General features: G+C 35.4%; 2 protein-coding genes across 8 annotated transcripts; both read right to left on the reverse strand.

Annotated features, from left to right (window-relative positions):
- Positions 1 to 7,639: 7,639 nt before the first annotated feature.
- On the reverse strand, positions 7,640 to 12,540 carry LOC137716712 (auxin-responsive protein IAA8-like). Of its 7 annotated transcripts, XM_068456086.1 has the most exons (8): positions 12,522 to 12,540; positions 12,295 to 12,392; positions 11,045 to 11,493; positions 10,733 to 10,950; positions 10,403 to 10,629; positions 10,150 to 10,288; positions 8,689 to 8,750; positions 7,640 to 8,042 (listed from the first exon to the last, which is right to left on the reverse strand). In XM_068456086.1, the coding sequence occupies exons 3-8, from the start codon at positions 11,450 to 11,452 to the stop codon at positions 8,005 to 8,007; spliced, it is 1,092 nt and encodes a 363-aa protein (XP_068312187.1). In that variant the 5' UTR covers positions 11,453 to 11,493; positions 12,295 to 12,392; positions 12,522 to 12,540; the 3' UTR covers positions 7,640 to 8,004. The 7 variants fall into 7 exon arrangements, with proteins under 7 accessions (XP_068312187.1, XP_068312191.1, XP_068312189.1 ...); XM_068456090.1 differs by lacking the exon at positions 12,295 to 12,392 and having other exon boundaries at positions 12,393 to 12,529; XM_068456088.1 differs by lacking the exon at positions 12,522 to 12,540 and having other exon boundaries at positions 12,327 to 12,515.
- A 5,447-nt stretch (positions 12,541 to 17,987) lies between these two features.
- On the reverse strand, positions 17,988 to 18,756 carry LOC137716912 (uncharacterized protein At5g65660-like). Its single transcript, XM_068456263.1, has 2 exons — positions 18,406 to 18,756; positions 17,988 to 18,304 (listed from the first exon to the last, which is right to left on the reverse strand). The coding sequence occupies exons 1-2, from the start codon at positions 18,616 to 18,618 to the stop codon at positions 18,158 to 18,160; spliced, it is 360 nt and encodes a 119-aa protein (XP_068312364.1). The 5' UTR covers positions 18,619 to 18,756; the 3' UTR covers positions 17,988 to 18,157.
- Positions 18,757 to 19,517: the final 761 nt, after the last annotated feature.

A 19,517-nucleotide genomic window follows, 5' to 3' on the forward strand; every position in this document is an offset into this window, starting at 1 on the left:
GGGTCGGAGCTTGTAGGTAGATCCTAGAAAGGAGGGCGGATAAAAAAATCCAGGTGGGTTTGGAGGGATCTGGGCACGGTGAGAGAGAGAAGTGGGGAGGAAGTAGACTTCGGGTGGGTTGGGGGGTGGGTTAGGGGTGGATCCCCCATACTTGCCCAAAGAAAGAGAAGAGAGAGAGGCGAGAGAGAAAGAGAGAGAGAGGTTATAGAAAGGGTGGTGGAGGAAGGTTGGGGGGGGGGGGGGACGGGTGGGAAGGGGTTTTGGGGATGCAGAGAAGAAAGATAGGCAAGAGAAAGAGAGAGAGAGAGATTTAATATAAAAAAAATTCTTTTTAATTTTTAATTATTAAAAATATATTTAATAATTTGTTAATCCAATTGGATTAGTGGGTGGGCCCCACCTCTAGCCACGTCAACACTTAACAGAGAAATTAACAGAATAACTGACGGAGGTATGACATTGGCACAAATTTATAAGATAAGGTATGACATTATCATTTAAAAAAATGAGGTATGAAAGTGTCGTGAGATCAATAGTTGAAGTAATTTTTTGTCATTTACCCAATTTATTATGAAGGTCATAACATTGATGCAGGAGCAACATGCCCGCAGTGGGCTCTTTGAATTTTCCATCAAAATTCCAAACCACCTTGTTTCTCTACATACGAAATATTGTTCTCACTCACAGCTGCCATCTTTCCATATATACATATGCACACGCATATGATTTGTTAAATAACTATTTTGTTTTCAGTTCGTTTTATGAAGTTTTCCCTTTCATGTTTTCTTCTCCATTTGAGAAATGGTAAGGAGATTGAGTTAAAAGTTGGATTCTTCATGGACTCTTTGTCGTCTCATGTTTTTGACAAAATGTTTTATGATGTTGGTATAAAAATTAACATTGAATTGTAAGGTGAGTTTGAAAGAGTCTTCTTAACATTAACCTTCTGCAACCTTCATATTTATATACTTTTCTCTATATCTCGAGAACAAGAAGTAAAAAAATTAAGAGTTAAAACTAAAATTGTTATCAAATGAGCCCTAAGTATACGTAGGCATCCAACGTGCCTTACATAGATAGAGAATAAGTAGTGTTATAATCTTGCATATAATAAGTAGAGGAAAAATAGTCACTTAGTACTACGGTATAATGATATTTCTCTTCACTTGTTAGTAAGAGGTCTTAGATTCATTTCTCTACCCCTTAGTGTAGATAATATCGTTTGTTAAAAAAATAGAAGAAAAATAAAATGACAAGAATCATGCATGAGAGTCTAAAGCAGCAATTATGAAAACTGATGGCGGGAATTAAATATTTGGTAGGATTTAACAGTTCTTGTGTTAGAAACATTTACATCATATTTATGCACAGTGAAAGATCAACTTTTGTCGACGGTTCATTAATTGTTGTTTCAACGTTCAATTTCAGAAGGTTGAGTGATTAAGTACAATAAAGGATATATTGTAGTGTCCTCTCTCTCCCCCAAGCCGGAGCAAGAGGTCGGCGCCAATCTTTCCTCCTAGTGAGTGATATGGTCTCGCTTGTTGGGAATGACATTTCGGATGCTTCGGTATAGGTTTTGTTGCATCTGCCATCTTTGTGGTGGATTTATACCGGAATGCTTGTACTAGTACAAGGGTGCTTTCTTGTGTTAACTGTTAGGAGTTCATTTTTATGCATATTTGTGCGATCATCTCTAAATCAATGCATTTTTCTTTTGTCAAACGATAGGTCTTGTTAGATTGGTCATTGAAGTTCGAATTCACACTGTCATGTAAAGGCACAATTCATTTTCACCACTGTGATAAAGCCACTTGCCTAGTTCAATGTATTGGTATCTAAAGAATGTACTATCACTTCTTCTAAAAAATGAATCAACTATTGTCTCCAGTTCCCGTTCCTTGAATTGGGAAAAAAATTACTCGATATCTTACTTCACCAACTCAACCCAAATTACTCAATCACACAAGTTTAAATGCTTTGTTGTAGTCAAATTTCAGTATCTCAAATTAATTAATGGAACACACCCAACGATACTAAATTATGAATAATACTATAGAAATTATAACTGTCGACCACATTTGTGTATCTATAACCAACCTCAAATGAAATAAACTTATTAATTGACATAAAATTTATATATTACTTGCCACTTCAAATAGTACACTAAAATATGTATAAAAAATGCTATCTCAGTAGCATTTTTTCTAAACTATTCATATGAGGTAGTAGTTTAAAGTCTGTCAGGCTCACTGAAGCCGTTAATTACGCAAATGAAGCCATGCAAGTGAACAATTGTTTGGTTCAGTCTCTAAATCTAACAACACAGTTATCATCACAAATGATGAAAGAAGTGGTTTTTTAGGGAGGAACGTGTTCTTTTATCAACCTCAACCTAGCAATGTACGTATGTAGCAATTGAGATTCCAATAAACATGGGGTCACATTGATATCTGACCATCTGGGTACTGCCGCGGGGTATGGAGGAAACTAGTTGCAACACTCATATTTACAACAGCTAAGCTAAGGAATCTCCAACCTTAATCACAAGATTCATGTCAAGGTGTGTGGTCTTTCTGCATGCACCGTCCAATCATATATAGCATGCGTCCGTACGATCAACAAGACCCTACTCCGGGGGCCCGTCCATGTAAATGAATTACGATAAAAAAAAAAATTGAATATCAAGAGTTCATGAAGCTTGTCATGTGACGAGAGACAACAATAAGATTTGCATGAACTCGTTTTGATGAAGTTCTTTTGGTAGATTAGAGTTAAAAGTTATTTGTAACGCCGCATGTATCTCTTTTATTTATGTATATCTCTGTTATGTGATCAAATATATACATACTTCTCATTAGATTTACGTTTCTCTCTTCTAGATTAGAGGGCTAGAGCGAAGCGGTAAATGGTTCGGAGATCGTGTTTTTAATGCTTTTTTGGATTATGTTTATTTTTTCATGCTTTGTTGAGTTACGTTTTTTAGTTTTTTTTTAAGGTTTTTTTTTTTTTTTTCTTTCCCAAACCAATTTGTGGTGCTTGGCCAATCTTCAACAAATTTTGTGGTGCTAGGTTCGTCTTCACTAAGATTCAAGGTGCTAGGTCCGTCATTACGGAAAAGATTTCTTCTCCTTGTCACTTCTCTTGATTTGTGCCTCGAAAAAGCTTTAAGTAGCCGGGGATGCATTTTCGTCTACCTCTTGGACATAGTTTTGCGACCTCTCCTATCAATTTCAAGTTGCCTTGCATACTCAACTTGACTTTTATAAAGAAAAATGATTGGTTACTAAAGGATGAGTAGGAACTCTAACTTAAAACTCCTCGTGTTCGAATCCAGAGCTTTGAGCTTACGATCAGAATTGTTCATATTATGAATCACTTTGCAAATAGCATGTTTGCAAAAAAATAAATTAAAAATAAGGTCGTTTAGTTAATTTATTGTAGCAAATACATAGATCGTTCGTAAGGTTTTACCAATTTTATTATCTGTTTTTATACAGTTCAATAACTAAACAACCTTAGTTTTAATTAATTTTTGCAGAGTCAATCTTTAAAAATAGTACTACGGAATGAAAAAGAACCGTTAAATTGAAGTGAGAATTTGAAATGGACGTTTGAGATGTCCACTTGGCAAGTTACCGTTCGAAGCAGAATTGACTATTATGGTGGTCCCCAAGCGTCATTTTTTTTTTTTGCCACTCTTCCCGTTGGACGAGTGTGGCGCACGCCCCTGGTGCATAAAAAAAAGAAAAAAAAAGAAAGTGGATTCCCTGACGTAAGCGCCAAGGATTTGGGCTTTTACTCAAAATTGACACAGCACCAGTCATGACTGATGAGCTTTGGCGACCCAAAAATAGGTGGAGGTGTGTTTTGGGTTGGATTGGGGAATTAGGATCTAGTCATGTCAATTTAACATAAGTAAAAATACTCTTATGCACCAACTTGAGAACGAGGGTCGGTGAAAGCCTAATTATCTGGCCTGTGGGGAATTTCTTTCCCATCCATTATTGAGTTCCTTGTTAAGTTAGTCTTTAAGTACGTTCTTATAAAAATTCTAATTATTAAAATACTTGCCTACAGAGAATAATGAAATATACGGGAGTATTCTCGAATACAAAATTGAGTTGTTAATTTTGTCTAGCTGCTTGTGGTGGCATGTCACAAAATTGACCCAACTGACCATTTGGTTATAAATTATTATGAAGATCATGGCATTGATGCAGGAGCAACATGCACGCAGTAGGCTGCTTTAATTTTCTATCTAAATTAAAACCACCATGTCTCTCTGCATACGAAATATTGTTCTCACTCACTGCCATTTTTCCATACATACTTAGACACACGGTAATGTTAGGTAGACCTAATTTTTAGACTAATTAAATTTGTAAATCATGTGATGTTTCACCAATAGATAATAAACATATTAGTCAACACTTAAGTAATAATTCATCATCAACAATCACGTTATATGATTTAACAAATTTGGTTTCCCTAACCTTAATTGCACACACACATATATGGTTTGTTAAATAACTATTTGGTTTTCAATTTTTAATTTTCGTTTTAAGATGTTTTCATCTTCATTTATTTTCTTTCCTCTCACCAACCTTCTTCACCCCTCCCGTTTATAAACGTTCTTTATATCTCAACTACAAGAAGTAAAACTTAAAAATTAAAACTAAAATGCTTTTCAAATGAACATTCAGTATATACAGTCATGCAACGTGTTATACAGAGGCTGTTTGTAGAATGTAGTGTTATATAATTTTTTTCATATAACAAGTACAGGAAAAATCAGATGACGAGAATCATGCATGAGAGTCTAAAGCAGCAATTATGAAAGTTGATGGTGGGAATTAAAAATTGATGATAATAATTAAGACGGAAAATCTTCAAATGCAATCTTACTTTGTTGAATTTAATTCCAACGAACATTTGCTAACCACTCCAACTCCCCAGTAATATTATTATATATAAACAGAAAGTACCAAAGAATATTGTTGCATGCAGATAATCAATCGTCTCTAATCTACTTCACATGTTTACATCTCAGAATTGTTTGTTTAATTAATCAGTGGCCAATTTTATCAGATGAGATCAGTTGAATTAAAATCTTTAATTAACCTTTTTGTGCGTTTAATTGTGGTCAAACCGACCAAAATTTCCATGGTTTGCTTTGTTGACTGACATTCGTTTCCTTCTCAAAAAGGTTTAACTATTTTTTTGGGTTATTTGTAGATGCTAACTAATCCAAGATATGGCACTAAGAAAGGTAATCTGGGTATGGTCTGTATTTGCTCGTTACCCTTAAGTATTGGTAATGTTTATCATTTTATTTATCACATTTAGATGAATTTAAATTTTATGATTTGTCTCTATTCGTTATTTAGTTGTAGATGCTAACTCATCTAACTATGATAAAAAGGTGTTAAGTATCTCCATCACTTTAGCATAATGAACAAATATTCCTTGTGTGGGAAAGTGAAGGAAATCTTCCAAACAAATAATAAAAGTCAAATAAAATAAAATAAAGTATTTGAACGATTACGAGCACATGATCAGTTGTGCTTGTGATGGAAATAATTGAGGGCAAAGGACCTGCATCAAAGATTCAAAAGGGTGTTTTCCTTTTTGGCATTAGTAATTGGAGGAATGGGCATATATGGATTTGGAGGCAGGTAATAATATGACAGAATAAGGCTAGATCAATTGTATAGGCCGTGAATGAATATGATATCTATCACCAGAACAATTGAGGTTTATTTATTTATTTATTTTTAATGTATATTTATTTGAGTATTCCATTCAAAATCCTGTGTTTATATATATATAAATTACTGCAATTAATTAACAGTTCAATTTAGTGACGGAATTAGAATTTTGGCTCAGAAGTAGTCCAAAGTCTCACTCTAAAATGCTCTTCTGATTTAAGAAAAATAAAGATTAGATATGTCCTAAGCTACCGATCATCATCATTTGGATTTGGTATGACATCGTTCTTGTTATTCTCTTCCTCAATCAACCTCCACGCCAAGTACCCTGACTCAGATTCAAATGAAAGACCCCTTAAACAAAGGAAGAAAGGAGGAGAGGAATAGAAGGGGGAAAAAAAATAGCAAAAGTAATTATATTAAAAGACTTCAAGAAATAAAATAAAAAAATAAAGCAAATTAAAAATCAGTTTTCTCGCCTACTTCCCCTCTCTCTCCCTCTTCTGATCACCTGAGTCTCAAAACTCATAGGGACGCTAGTTAGCTAAATAATAGCCACCAACCTCAAATTGAACCCAATGAAGGATATCTAGTTAGGCCCTAATACCCTGAAAAATCTTTAGAAATCATATGGATACTCTAGGTTTTTTCTATGTAGAAAAATGTTAGGATAAGCCCGGGACCATTCTAGTCCCTTCATAGCTCCGTCCCTAGTTCAATCATGTGTATGACAACACAATCTATTAAAACAATCCACGACTTTAACTTATAATATAATTATATCAATTGAATCGTATATAAACCAATGACGACGTAGACGAATATTTGTGGGCTTCTGGTGGTTGTACCAATTGATTAAACTGATTAATACATGAGCTACTGGTGTAGAAGATAAAGAGAAACAAAGATACGCACTCGACTCAGCTGAAACGAATTTTAAGAAGCCAAGATTATATCGAAACGTTCGATATTATTACAAGATGATTGCATATTTGTGCATGAGGAAAGGAACAACTTAGAGTTCTCTTTTTGAAGTCAAAACCATGACTTAGTTCACTTTAGTTGAAGACTTCAGAGCATTCACTCTTTGCACCCACAACGTATTTGGTGGACTAGCTTGGATTGAATTGGATTAGGCTTTGGATATTAGATTGGATTGGTTTCGAACCCATGTCTAAGGTTAGGTTGTTGACTTCCTAAGACTCTGATCCAACCCTCATCACCTCCCTCGCCTCCGCTCAGCTCACATCAAACCCATGACCGAAAGCTGACCAAACTGAACCGCAATTGAGTCGGTCCGGTTTAGTTCAATGTTTTTCTTGATTTTTAATTTTTTTATATTTTAAGAACCAAACCAAACCAAAAATACTATACAATTCGATACATGATTTGAGGAGTAACCAAATCAAACCGGACCATGCCCGTCCCTACGATCCATGATACATTTAACGCCACCATAGACAAGATTTATAATCAAATTAATTGGACTTATCTTATCCAAATCAGTCCTTCAACCAAGGCTTTACAAAGTCCTGAGTTCGATTCCGCATGCCCCCAATATCGGTTGTACCAAAAAATAAAATAGAATTCCAACGACCCCAAAATAATACCAGATATAAGTTGCCCGGGAGCATTCATGGTTAGTTGTTCGGGTTTGGGCCGTTTGGCCCCATTTGCAATTTCTCAACCATAAACTACACATATAAATCCAAACACCGCAACATGAACATGACCCCCTCAACCTTTCCGGTAAACACTACCTACTAATATGGGCAATATCTGAATAATTCAAGCACAAACTATAAACCCTACAAAGTTCTTAATAATAAAGCCGCCGAACACCGGTCTTCGTCCGGTCTCGGAATTCGAGTGGGGCCAAACAGATAAATGCCCTGGGATAGGAGGGGATAGAATACATGGAGGCAGAATGACAGAAACTTGGAAGTTTTAGCTCACACGCATTCATCACAAAAGGTTCACAAACAATTGGCACTTTACAAACTTAAGGATCCTGTATGGGAACAGGAACCTGTGCACATACAACTGCAGAGATTGAGTTTCGGTAGCTTTGATAACGTAAATAAGTTAGAAACAGAACGCTCGGAAACATGAATCCACGGTAAACAAAAAACACAGATGTAGTATTAAGATAGTAAGACCAGCCACCTGTGATGTCCCGTCCAGCCCAAAGATCTACAAATCCTTGCACTCCGATTTATCTGGTTGCCGTGGTTTTAGGCATTGCCTTCATTCCAGACTGTTGGATGGAAGACATCACAATGTATATTACTGGCTAGTTCCTGTTCCTGCACTTCTCCATGGCCCTTGGTGCTGTACATAAAATGAACAAAAATAAATACAAAGACGACAAGGATACTGTGGAATATGCATATGCTATATTCAAACTCACCGATGTACCCTGCACCCCTCTACATACTAGAATAAGGTTGAATACGGAGCATATCACAAGAAACCATAATTAAGCAATAAGCATGGCCCAATTTCTTATAAAAGAAACTTAGTTTTTGTAATCTAAATGTGGTTAAGATCGATAGTGTAAAATCTTAGAAGGCTGAAGTTACGAAACATACAGGTGAAATGAGAGCAAACTTTGTTGTGCTTATCTGCTAAATAAAACTTGAATAAATAAAACAGCATACTGGATGTACTCCTTCCTGTTACCCTGTAGTATTTGAAACTTCAATCCTAATTATTTGTTTTCAATTATGTACTAATGAAAACTAACACCAAAATCAGCACCCAATTAGTTCGACCATTGCAATCCTAACAAGGAAACGTTCCGAATTTACAGACAAAACTAAACTCCCTGGATAACCTACGTTTTCTTTGGGATTATAGCTGGAATAAAATCAGTAGAGTGCAAATCTCAATCGTAGGGGAAAGTGAAGGGCTGTCTTAATTCTGTGATCCTGATTAATGATAATCCATGGAATATAATAGAATATAATATGCGCACCTAGGCCGATGGCATCTGAGCTCTTCATAATCCTCATCCTTTTGCAGGTATCAATGAACATGCTGTCAAAAGTCCATATTTTGAATCAGACTTTAAGACAATAAAATATTAAAAAGCCCTGGTACATATTCAAAATCAACATTACACTTGAACATATTTTAACTTCATCAAAGCAAAATGGTAAATAAATAGATGCGGCACATCGTAACATAAACCGTCCATGCATGGCAACACATTAAAGCTCACCATGATGCCCACATTTTGAAACATTGCAATCACACCTAGTTATGACCATGAGAGGTCAGCACTACAAAAGAAAACAGATCACCTCCTTCGAATAAGAAACAATCTATCTTATTAATGGTTAAGAAGTTCCTTGATAACTATAGCATGGCAGAGCTTTGTATTCCTTTTTGCGCTATAATGCAAAACCTGTTTTCAATAGTTGATAAAGCTAATTTTCTCTCTCATTACGATGCAAATAAGAGTTTCCATATATTACAGAAATAAAATAATTATTATGACTGTCTGAATTTTTGGAAAATTATGCCTATGAATATCTAAACTAACATCTTGACATGTTGGCTTATAACTCATAGTTATAACAACGATGCCATTCTTGGTGACGCTGCCTTATTCACTTCAATAGATGGCGGACAAAGGAAGTAAACTGCATCTACATCTATATAAGTTGATGGTTGACAAGGTAAATGCAACTACATCTACATTCACGTCTTTATGATTCTTCAGATATACTTTAATTGCATTGCTTAACAAGAGTCCCCCTCAATGACCATAAATAACGACTAACATCAAGTTCTATGGGTTACACATTACAATATCACATTTCACCTCCATCAGTCATAGTTTATAAGTTTTGCACATGTTATTCAAGTTCAAGCCATCCGAAGTTATATCAAACTGATGTCCTAATCTAGGGTTCCAATAAAACAAGTTTAATGTGCGCATAGAAGTTACGTGCATGCTGTATGCAGCATATAGAAGCTCGTATAAACAATCGACGAAGATACCTACCTATCCATGAAAGTCCACCATTTTGCTCAAAAAAAACAAAAAACAAAAAAAAGTAAAAAAAACCCTTCACTAGTTCATTGACTTGCAAAATTTCAAAATCAATTCAGATTTTATATTGAGCATGTTATTAGCACTCAAAAATACTCATCCTGCACTCCTCCCGCTATTATATTTTTTACTAGAGCGGAGTGCAGATAACAGCTCCCTTTAAATTATAGCCAAACTAACGTAACCCTTACCAAAAAAGTAATGTAAATCCGTGCTACTTAATACAAAATGGAACTCCATTGCCAGCCTATGCAAAAGTTAAGTTGTAAAGGGGCAGTTTTTGAGATTTAAGCTTTTTTGTATCACTGGCAAGTCAATTATGTACGTAACAAAATGAACTTAGTAGAAAAACAAATGTGCAGATGAATGAGAACTTACTCCCAAGGAACATCGCCCACGAGCATCCAGTCACCATCTTTGTCCTCGTAAGTTAGAACATATTCTGAGCCATGAAGCAGATCTTTCAGCTTGCTTTCGCTAATCTCTCTGCCTGGAGCTCCATGAGATCCATATTGACCTGAAATCATACCAACATAGCAGTAACTGGATCCATACAAAATGCAGAAGCTTTCTACTTAAACTCATATTTCGCAAAGACATCTGTAAACATTGAATGTTCGCAACTGCTCACCTATGGTAAAACAGCGGAACATCTTTTCAAGAGCAGAAGAAAGGTCCTGGTATGCAGAGTAATTTTTCAAATCTACTTTCCTCAAATAAGGTGCACCGTCCAAGCTGACCTTGACAAACAGAGCACCAGGGCCCGATTTTCCATCTACTTCCTCAGTGTTTTTTGATGTACTGGCCAATGAGTTCTTCCTAAATGATCTTATAGGTGGCCAACCCACAACCTGCGCCCTGATATATAAGGAAGCTGAGACTCCATTTTCATCGTGAAAGGCCAAAGTACAAATTTTCTGCCAAATAAATTTCAGTGGTACGATAATTTTCTCGCACTTACTTGGAAGCAGGTGCACCGCTAGTACTATTTTCGTTATGATTCGGTCTGCTTTCGTTGACAGCATGAGGCCTCTCTTGTACTACCTTTGCTGGTGCCACCTCTTTTGTTTTGGGTGGTTGAGTCCCAAGGTTCTCAAGAGCAGAACCAGATTTCAGTCCAAAGTTTGGAGAAGGTCTGGGTGACAGTAACAGGTTTACCTCTGAATTAGCATATTTCCCCTGCATCACAAATCAGGTGATCGTCAAGCTAGACATAATAAATAAATAAATAAACATACTCAATTCTCTCTTCAAGCAAACCAGTTGTTTTTACCTCTGAGAACTCATCCATAGCATCGGAGAAACCTCTCTTGTTTCCCGAAACAACTGTTTTCTGCAATGAAGAATGGTGGCCATCCTTTAGAGGATGCAACGGGAATAAGGGCTTCTCATCAAGTTGAGTGGAGATTACCCTCGCCTCTGAGTCTCTCTCAGGAGACTGGGATCCAGGAAGCCCAAGTCTAAGTTCTGTAGCCTTCAAATGCAGACTACTTTTACTTCCATCAGAGACAGCAGAGACCTTCGAACTGTCTACCGAAGAGCAATCAGACAATCCCATGTAATTTCGCTCCTTCAGTTCCAAACTGTTCTGGCATACACTCTCCATAGAACCCGAAGAAGCCAATAATGTAACATCGCTCTGACCCTCCTCCTCATCAACACCAAGCAGTGGCGGAGACATCACAATTCACAATGCAAAATCACTCAATTTATACTTGAAACCTGCTAAATGGAATGAAATATCTTCAGAAAAACGCCCATAAAACAGACGTTAATCAGAAATAAAAGAACTCTGAGAATCCTGAAAAAGGACCAAGAAGAACGAAAACTAATGCATTTAACAACAGCAGTCCACCCTTGATGAGAAAACAAATCCGCCACAAGTAGCCGACAGATTCAATTAATCAGTGGATACAAATAATCAAGCATCCCTTAAAATACAAATAATCTTGTTTTCTGCCCAGGAACCATACTTACAAGCAAGACCGCAAAATAATTTACAATGATAACTTCAGCATATTCTCATATAACAATTAACCAGTGGATACACTAAAAAATTAAATAGTGTGAAGCTGAAGATTTTGTCAATATTTACATGCAGGTCAGACAACTGAAGAAAATTAAAGAGTAATCTACTGATCAAGTTGCAATCATCATATCTACAGAGATTCAGAAACCAAATCACAGCCACAACCAGGAATTATAAAATAAAATAAAATAAATTGATGGTGGGTTTTCAGATTTCAGGACAAATGGTTATAGAACTTTGATATATAATTAGAGAAGAAAAATTCAATTGATGAGCGTTGATTCACTGTGTGCCATAAACAAATAAAGGGTTTTGTGGGGAAATTCAATGCAAGTAAATAAAAAGAAAATTTCAAAACAAGAGACAGAGAGAGACCCAGAAATAAAAACGGAAAAACCAGTTCTTCCCTTCAAAGTCTGAGATACCCAAAACCAGGGAAAAGAAAGAAAGAGAGAGCTGAAATCAAAACAAACAAAAAAGAAGAGAAAACTCACTGTGACTCACAGTCACTGGAAGTGAAGATTACCAGAAACCAAAATTCGGAAAAATGGAACGATTCGGCGGAGGTGATTGGAGACTACGGCGAGTATACCTGAAACGACTGGGTGGATCAGTGGCTGAAGAAAAAGCAAAACAAATTTTGGATTGAAGAACAGGTCTTTGATTTGGCTGACAGGAAGCTGAGAGACAGAGAGAGAGAGAGAGAGAGAGAGAGAAAGACCTAAGGACCCTCCATACGGCACAAAGTAAGAGAAGCAGTCTGATGTGTGTCTCTCTCCCTGTATTAAAATAACACACATTAATAAAACAAAGTGTCACCATAATCTGGTTTTAGGTTTTTTTATTTTTTATTTTTATTTTTATTTTTTATGTCAAACGATTTATTATTTGGGGGTTTTTTTAAGTATGTTCAAAGTAATTAAAAATTGAACCTATTTCAAAAGTAAAAAATCACTAAAAATTGGACTTATTTCAAAAAGTAGTCTATAAAAATGGACCTATTTCAAAATTTCCCTTATTTTTTAGATTAGTTGTAGATTAGGAGCCAATGGTTCGAACCCACACTGTAGTGTAAAAGTAACACTTTTCTCTATCATTGTGATAAAATGTCATCTATAATCTGATTTTAGTTAAGTTGACTAGAATAGTATCTTGCTCTCTATGCTCGAATATCTTCACTTGAATCCTCCTCTTCACAATAGTTCAGAGAAAGGTTTTTAGTTGAAATGATTATGAGATTAATCTAACTCCTTAATTTATCTCTTAAGAATAAAAATCGATAATCTTCTGGTTGATTTTGAATGCGTAACATCAATGTGGTTCTACCATTAGGATTTCGCTTGATTTTTTGTAATGCGCTAAAAACATTTATTGATTAATATTGTCAAAGACCAAATTGAAGAGTTAAGTTAATTTTATGGATCATTTCGGCTGACAAGCCTTTAAATAAATTTTGCATAATTATCTTATCGTTTAGCCATCATGGCCACTAACACCTCCATTGTCTCACCACCCACAACCATCGCCGCCATCAGCACCACCACCACATTCTTCACCGTCCACTAGGGGCACCACCTTTGTCACCTTCTCTGCCACCATAACCATCATTGCTACAAACATCTCTTACAACTTTTGTTAACACAATCACCTTGTAACACTATTGCCGCCGCCACCACCACCACTCCCACCATCATTGCCCCATACCCCGCTATTGCCACAACCACTCTACTACCACCACCATCATCTTGAAATTTATTTTACAAAAGCATTACTAACCAACATGAATTTATTTATTTATTTGACGTTTAAAATATGAATACTAAACATCTTTTCAATTATTTTTTTCCTAAAAAAAACTCTCTGGAACCAACCTACTATACGCATTTCCAAATTATAAAAATGCAAAATTCTATTTCTCTTCCCTAAAATTCGGATAGCATAAACAAGAGAGTGCATGCCCAATAGTCCATGCAAATGGCGGATGCTGAGGCTGAATCCAAATATAAAAGATGGGATGAGTTTTTGGTACGCATCAGATCACATCATACGGTCCTAATAAAGCAAAGCAGATATATTCTGTGAGCGTGAGGATGTGTGCGTGAGTGTGTGCACTGCTGAGCTTGACAACTACTTCGCACTACCAGCAGCAACAGCATACACAGATATATATGGAGGAATCATACTGTCTTACAATTTCTGGGCAGTGATTCCTTTTCTTTCATCGAGCGTGGGGTGCTGCATAAATACCACTTTTACCCACTAAACCATGCTCTAACTTTAACTGAGAATTAGTGGCATGGCTGCGTAATCATACTGCCCTCCAATATCCAGATACCAGAGGCCATCCCCCTTAATTAAAATAAAAAAAATAAAAAAAAACACATCCTATTTTGTTAGATAATGCTACGAAACTGTCAATTTAAAGTAAATCATATGATATAGCTGTTGAATTGAATTATTACTTTGTATTAATTAACGTGCTTATTCTCATTACTTGAGTAAGTAAAATACTATCACAAACTTCTGCTATTTGTATACGCACTTTCCCCTTTCTTTTGTCTTCTTTTTTTTCACACTTTCTTTTGTCTTTTTCTCTGCATAATTCGAAATAGTGAATTTTGTTGATGATTGAATTATTACTTAAGTGTTGATTAACTTGCTTATTTTCTATTGGTACATATGTGACACGGTTTGCAAATGTGGTCTAATAAATCTACCTAATATTACTCTAAATTAGTATGGATATAAAAAAATTATAGACATATTGAGCACGCATTATATGCTTCTATTATTTCAAGACAGATACTTGGCTCCGCAAAATTGTGAAGGAGTTCTTAAACAAAAGTAGTTCAATTCATTGCCGATTCACGAAACTCCTTGCTTATGATCGGATATTATAATTCACTTTATAAAGATTATCGATACAAAACTCAATAAAATATGAAATTATTTAGTCATCAAATTATATAGATGTGCACACTTTGTAGTTCTTAACAAGAAAATCATTAGGGCTTAATTGCCATTAAACATGGAAACATATGTAGTCATTACGAAATGCAAACCAAAAGCAAACACCTTCATATCAAATACAATAGCCAAACATTTCATAATTCAAGTTTAACTACCCCACTCATTGCTTTCCCTACTATTCTCTCCTATTCTAAACAAGAGATTCCCCTCCTAATTGCCCCATGTTACATCCAAACTCCTACTTTAAAACCATAAACTCACCTCATATGACACGATTATACTGTTACGTGATACCTCATGTCAATAAACAAGAATATAATACGAGTACAAAATCACTTTATCGTTTCAATAAAATTAGGACATGTGAATAAAAAAAAGTTGTCTTTATATTACTGTAATGGTGTTATGATGTGATGTAATTCCTTCTCGCACACTCACATGCATGACTTGACTTCCAATGGATCCACACCCAAGGCTGCATTCACATGCCCTACCCAACCAGGGTCCTACCTTGCATTATAAAAGGGCAAATGTGGGAAACCCCCATCATAATTTGTAATTTTATTTTTGTAAATGCCTGTATGGGCAAAGAATATTGGGAAAAAAAAAAACTAGGGGAGCAAGTGGAATTACAGAATTAGAAATCATTTAATTAGTTTTTTTAACAATAATAGTAATTAAGTTACGTAGGAGAGGAGAGGGCGTGAGAGAGAATTAGAGGGGGACAGAGAAAAACATGGGCCAAACGAAATGATGTGTTGGGGGACAAAGAAAGCGCCTTTTATTTTTGTATTGCCGGCCTCAGAACGCGACACATAACCTCCTTTCCTCACCCGCCACACACTTCTTGGCTCCCGCACCATATGGCGCGTGAAAGGTACAATCTAGTCCATGACAAGGGTGATTCGGACGCGCTTTGAAGTATCGCGGTTTTGGATCCAAATTTCGAACTAACAACACATATTTTTGCTAACTTATTATGAAGTTTATCTCACGATTTCATTCTTAATGTAGATAATATAGTTGGTTTAAAAAAAAAAATAAATAAACAGCACAACTTGATTTGTCAAAATTTCAAACCACAAGGTATTAAATTGATGCAATTGATTCACTAATGTTGCAGTTTGATTTAGTTCGATTTTCGGTTTATCATGGATTTACTACTAAATGAAAATTCACAACCTTGTCGAAGTATTACAAAAAGTCTGTAAACCTATCAATTTATAAGATAATCATCATTAAACAACCTCAGAACTTAAATTTAAAATCTCACAACTTCAAAATATTATATCTCAAAACTAAACTAAAGATCTCAAACGTCCAATAATATAACTAAAAGTCTCTATATTGTCAATCGATTTTATAGTGAACTCCATTTATGGTATTTAAGTAGGTTGACTCATGTGCTAAGCCCAACGGCCAGATGTGGATGTAAATTTTGTACACGGCTAATTTGATGAAATTTCACCAACAAGAAAATAAACACGGTTAGCCTAATTAATGAACATCCTGAAAAAAAGGGTGTCAGCCAAAGCCTCCCATTCCTAAGTAAGAAATAGTAAAGAGAAAAATAAAACTTGAGAGAATAACTTCTAAATATTAAGCGACGATTACAATTTCCTCTAACGACTACTTCTAAAGATAAAATGCCGGCAATAGCCAGAATATATATGTCACAATTTTCATTGACTCCTTCATGAAATTGAGAAAGCACCATCTCACCACCTTCATGTTTTTGTTTTGTTATTTATTCTTTCAAAAAACTTCATGCACGAAGCAAAAGTCGTTGTTAACATCAATTTTTTGGTCATATGATAATGTTTGGCAGCACATTAGATATGTTTGTCCTTCAAATTTGTCACTTTGCCAGAAAAATGATCATAAGAGTACAAATTAAACTTGTCTTGGCAGCAACAAGGCTCTTAGATGGACCACGTTTACCTTACTTTTCACCTTGGAGAAGGTTGCTAACCAAAATTGTCAAATGATGATGTTCATCAGGTTATCTTAAGTGGTTAAAAGTGTATGTTTGTATCGCGTAGATGTATCACATGATGTGTCAAATAGCATAAAATTATCATCCAATTAATTAACAAAAAATGATACTCTTACTACATATATGTACTATCATGTGTACTCTCTCTACTAGATATGAGACCCACATGTATTGGTGGGCTCTACCTCTATTAGAAAGGTGATACAAATAATAGTACAAGTATGTGGCTAATGTAGCATTACTCATTAAACAAATTCATTACTTTATGTAAACTGTATATATCACTTATCACACCATATTGTACACCGATGTGGTAGAGAAAATGTGATCTCCATACTCAGTATACTCTTTCTCCTAAACTTCAACTCCCTAGTTGGATTTTGTTCATTAGTGTGCCATGTCTTGAGCAAGATTGCAAATTGGGCCTTAAAAACATTGCAAATTGGGCTTTGCAAGTAGGGGTATAGAACAGTATCTAATACCTTAGGATCTAATTCCAGGCTAAATGCCTTGACCATTTGGATGAGAGAGTAACTGTTCATTTCATAACAGTAGGGGAGGAGATAATAATATGCTATCAACCCACTTGGTTGGGCTCTTTCCTTTTGATTTTGTTTGAAAGATGAAGAAACACAACTTACAGAGATCCTCTAGGAACTCTAAAAACTATTACATGATCCGGAATGGTAGACTGTTATGACGAAACTATTAGATGATTTGTTTTTAAAACAATTAAAAATTAAAAAATAGAACTATTACATGAGGAAAACAAACCAAATACAAGATTAAGTTTTCTGTGAAAACTCACAGCCACACACTTTCTACATTATGTTGATTGACTTGATTCGCTTATGGTTTATGTTCCGGTTAACTGGTAGGCCAACTTCGAACTCTCGAAGGAAAAACTACTGATGCATCTTTAGTTTTACAAATTCAAAGGAGCTCATAAACGCTAAGAAGTTCTCAAATTGAAAGTATAATTAACTGTGACCAGAGTAGACGAACACGGTGTTATCTCATGAATTGAACCATTTAACAATCATTTGGTTATTACTGGTTTAGCCGTTTAATATCATGGTCTAATAATATTATTTTTCACTTATAAGTGATCTTAAGTTCAAATCTTGTGATAACGTTGCATTAACTTTCTAACTAATTAATCCTTGAGCACTACCTTACAAATTAAATTAAAATCTTTTAATATCTCAACAAATGCCTGGTTGGTTTTCATGTATTTAGGAAAAAACAAATCTAATTAAGTAATCAAAATTAAGAACAAAAGGGGAGGTTAAGGTTATGCTCAAGCCTCAAACTAAAATGCTAAAAACAGAACAAAACTAACTTGAACTGAGGAGGTAACACTACTCAGTAACTAATATACAGTAGCATCATCACTGAAAAAGGGTAGGCTTCTGCACAACCACAGAAAGCTTCTCCATTACCGGAGGCTGACATGGACAAGCAATTGCTATGAACTTGGGCACCTGTTCTCCGGGCATCAGCACTGTCAGGCTCTTCTGCTGTTTTTGCTTTTCCGTCTATCAAATAAGGTACAAATTATAAAACCAATCAAAACACAACACTTGAATTTAATTTTTATAGAAAAAAGAGGTACAGATTGACTTATGTGCGTACGTACCATGTTTGGACGAGTAGGTTTCTGATCTAAGTCTGGTAGGATATGATCGTCAGGGCTGCCTTCTTCCACCGAGGATAGAAATAGGGACCGAACCTTGTCCCAGTGTAGGCAACACAAGAAGAAGGCACTGACGCTCAATAACAGCAACAGAAGCAGCGCCAAGCCAACAGGAAAATTTAGAGATGGAGTTGAAACTTCATCGTTTTGCTCCATACTTGCCTACTGCTTCCTTTCTCCTCTGGGTTTTTATGACCTAAAAAAGCAGTAATGAATGATGAGGTGGGGTTTGATTTATATATGCAAAGTGTGTGTAAGTGCCGCTTATGATAATTTTGTTGGGGATGAGATGGAGATTAGATGTGCGTCTGTGGGTGGATTGGGTCTTAGTATAATATACAAGTGATAATGGCACTAGTGCTCGTACGCATTACTAGTACTCTATTACGTGATTCAGTACGGAAAGGGACACAATTTAGGTTTTGAAAAAGCATGCAATATCATCGATTAAAAAACATAAAAGGAAAAAGTTTCTTTAGGCGGTTTAGGGAAGAAAATATGAGTTGTTGAACAAAGTAGAACTAATCAAAACGAGTAAAGTAATAGTAAGTGTATTGCGATCGAATCTAATCAAGACATGAGTCTTACTAGGTAGGATGATCAACATATTATAATTTGGGAACTTTAAAGAAAAGCTCCCGGTACTCTTTATTTTAACAAAAAAATCATATTTTTACACTAAAAAGTCAATTCTGGTACTATTCACTTTACCCTTTATTTTTTCATTATCGTTAAAACTCAAAGTTTTCAAACATTTTTCATTAGTTTTCCTTTGTAATTTAGGGAAGAAAATATGAGTTGGTAAATAAAGTAGAACTAATCAAAACCAGTAAAGTAATAGTAAGTGTGTTGCGATCGAATCTAATCAAGGCATGAGTCTTACTAGATAGGATGATCAACACAGATATATAATTTAGGACTTAGTGGTTTAAAGGATACAATTATTTTATTTATTATTATAGTTTATCTAAGTATGTGCTGATTGAGAGAAAGAATTGACATACATACGTCGATTCAATTTTCAAAGGTTGTTAAATATCATAAATATGCGCCAC

Source organism: Pyrus communis, chromosome 15, assembly GCF_963583255.1.
Source record: "Pyrus communis chromosome 15, drPyrComm1.1, whole genome shotgun sequence".
NCBI classification, from domain to species: Eukaryota; Viridiplantae; Streptophyta; class Magnoliopsida; order Rosales; family Rosaceae; genus Pyrus; species Pyrus communis.

Coding starts and splice junctions, on each gene's coding strand:
- LOC137716712 (XM_068456086.1), bottom strand. CDS start 11,452: ATGTCTCCGCCACTGCTTGGTGTTGATGAGGAGGAGGGTCAGAGCGAT. Junction 10,630..10,732: donor AGCGGTGCACCTGCTTCCAA/GTAAGTGCGAGA, acceptor CTTATATATCAG/GGCGCAGGTTGTGGGTTGGC. Junction 8,043..8,688: donor CTCAGATGCCATCGGCCTAG/GTGCGCATATTA, acceptor TTTTATGTACAG/CACCAAGGGCCATGGAGAAG.
- LOC137716912 (XM_068456263.1), bottom strand. CDS start 18,618: ATGGAGCAAAACGATGAAGTTTCAACTCCATCTCTAAATTTTCCTGTT. Junction 18,305..18,405: donor AACCTACTCGTCCAAACATG/GTACGTACGCAC, acceptor CTTATTTGATAG/ACGGAAAAGCAAAAACAGCA.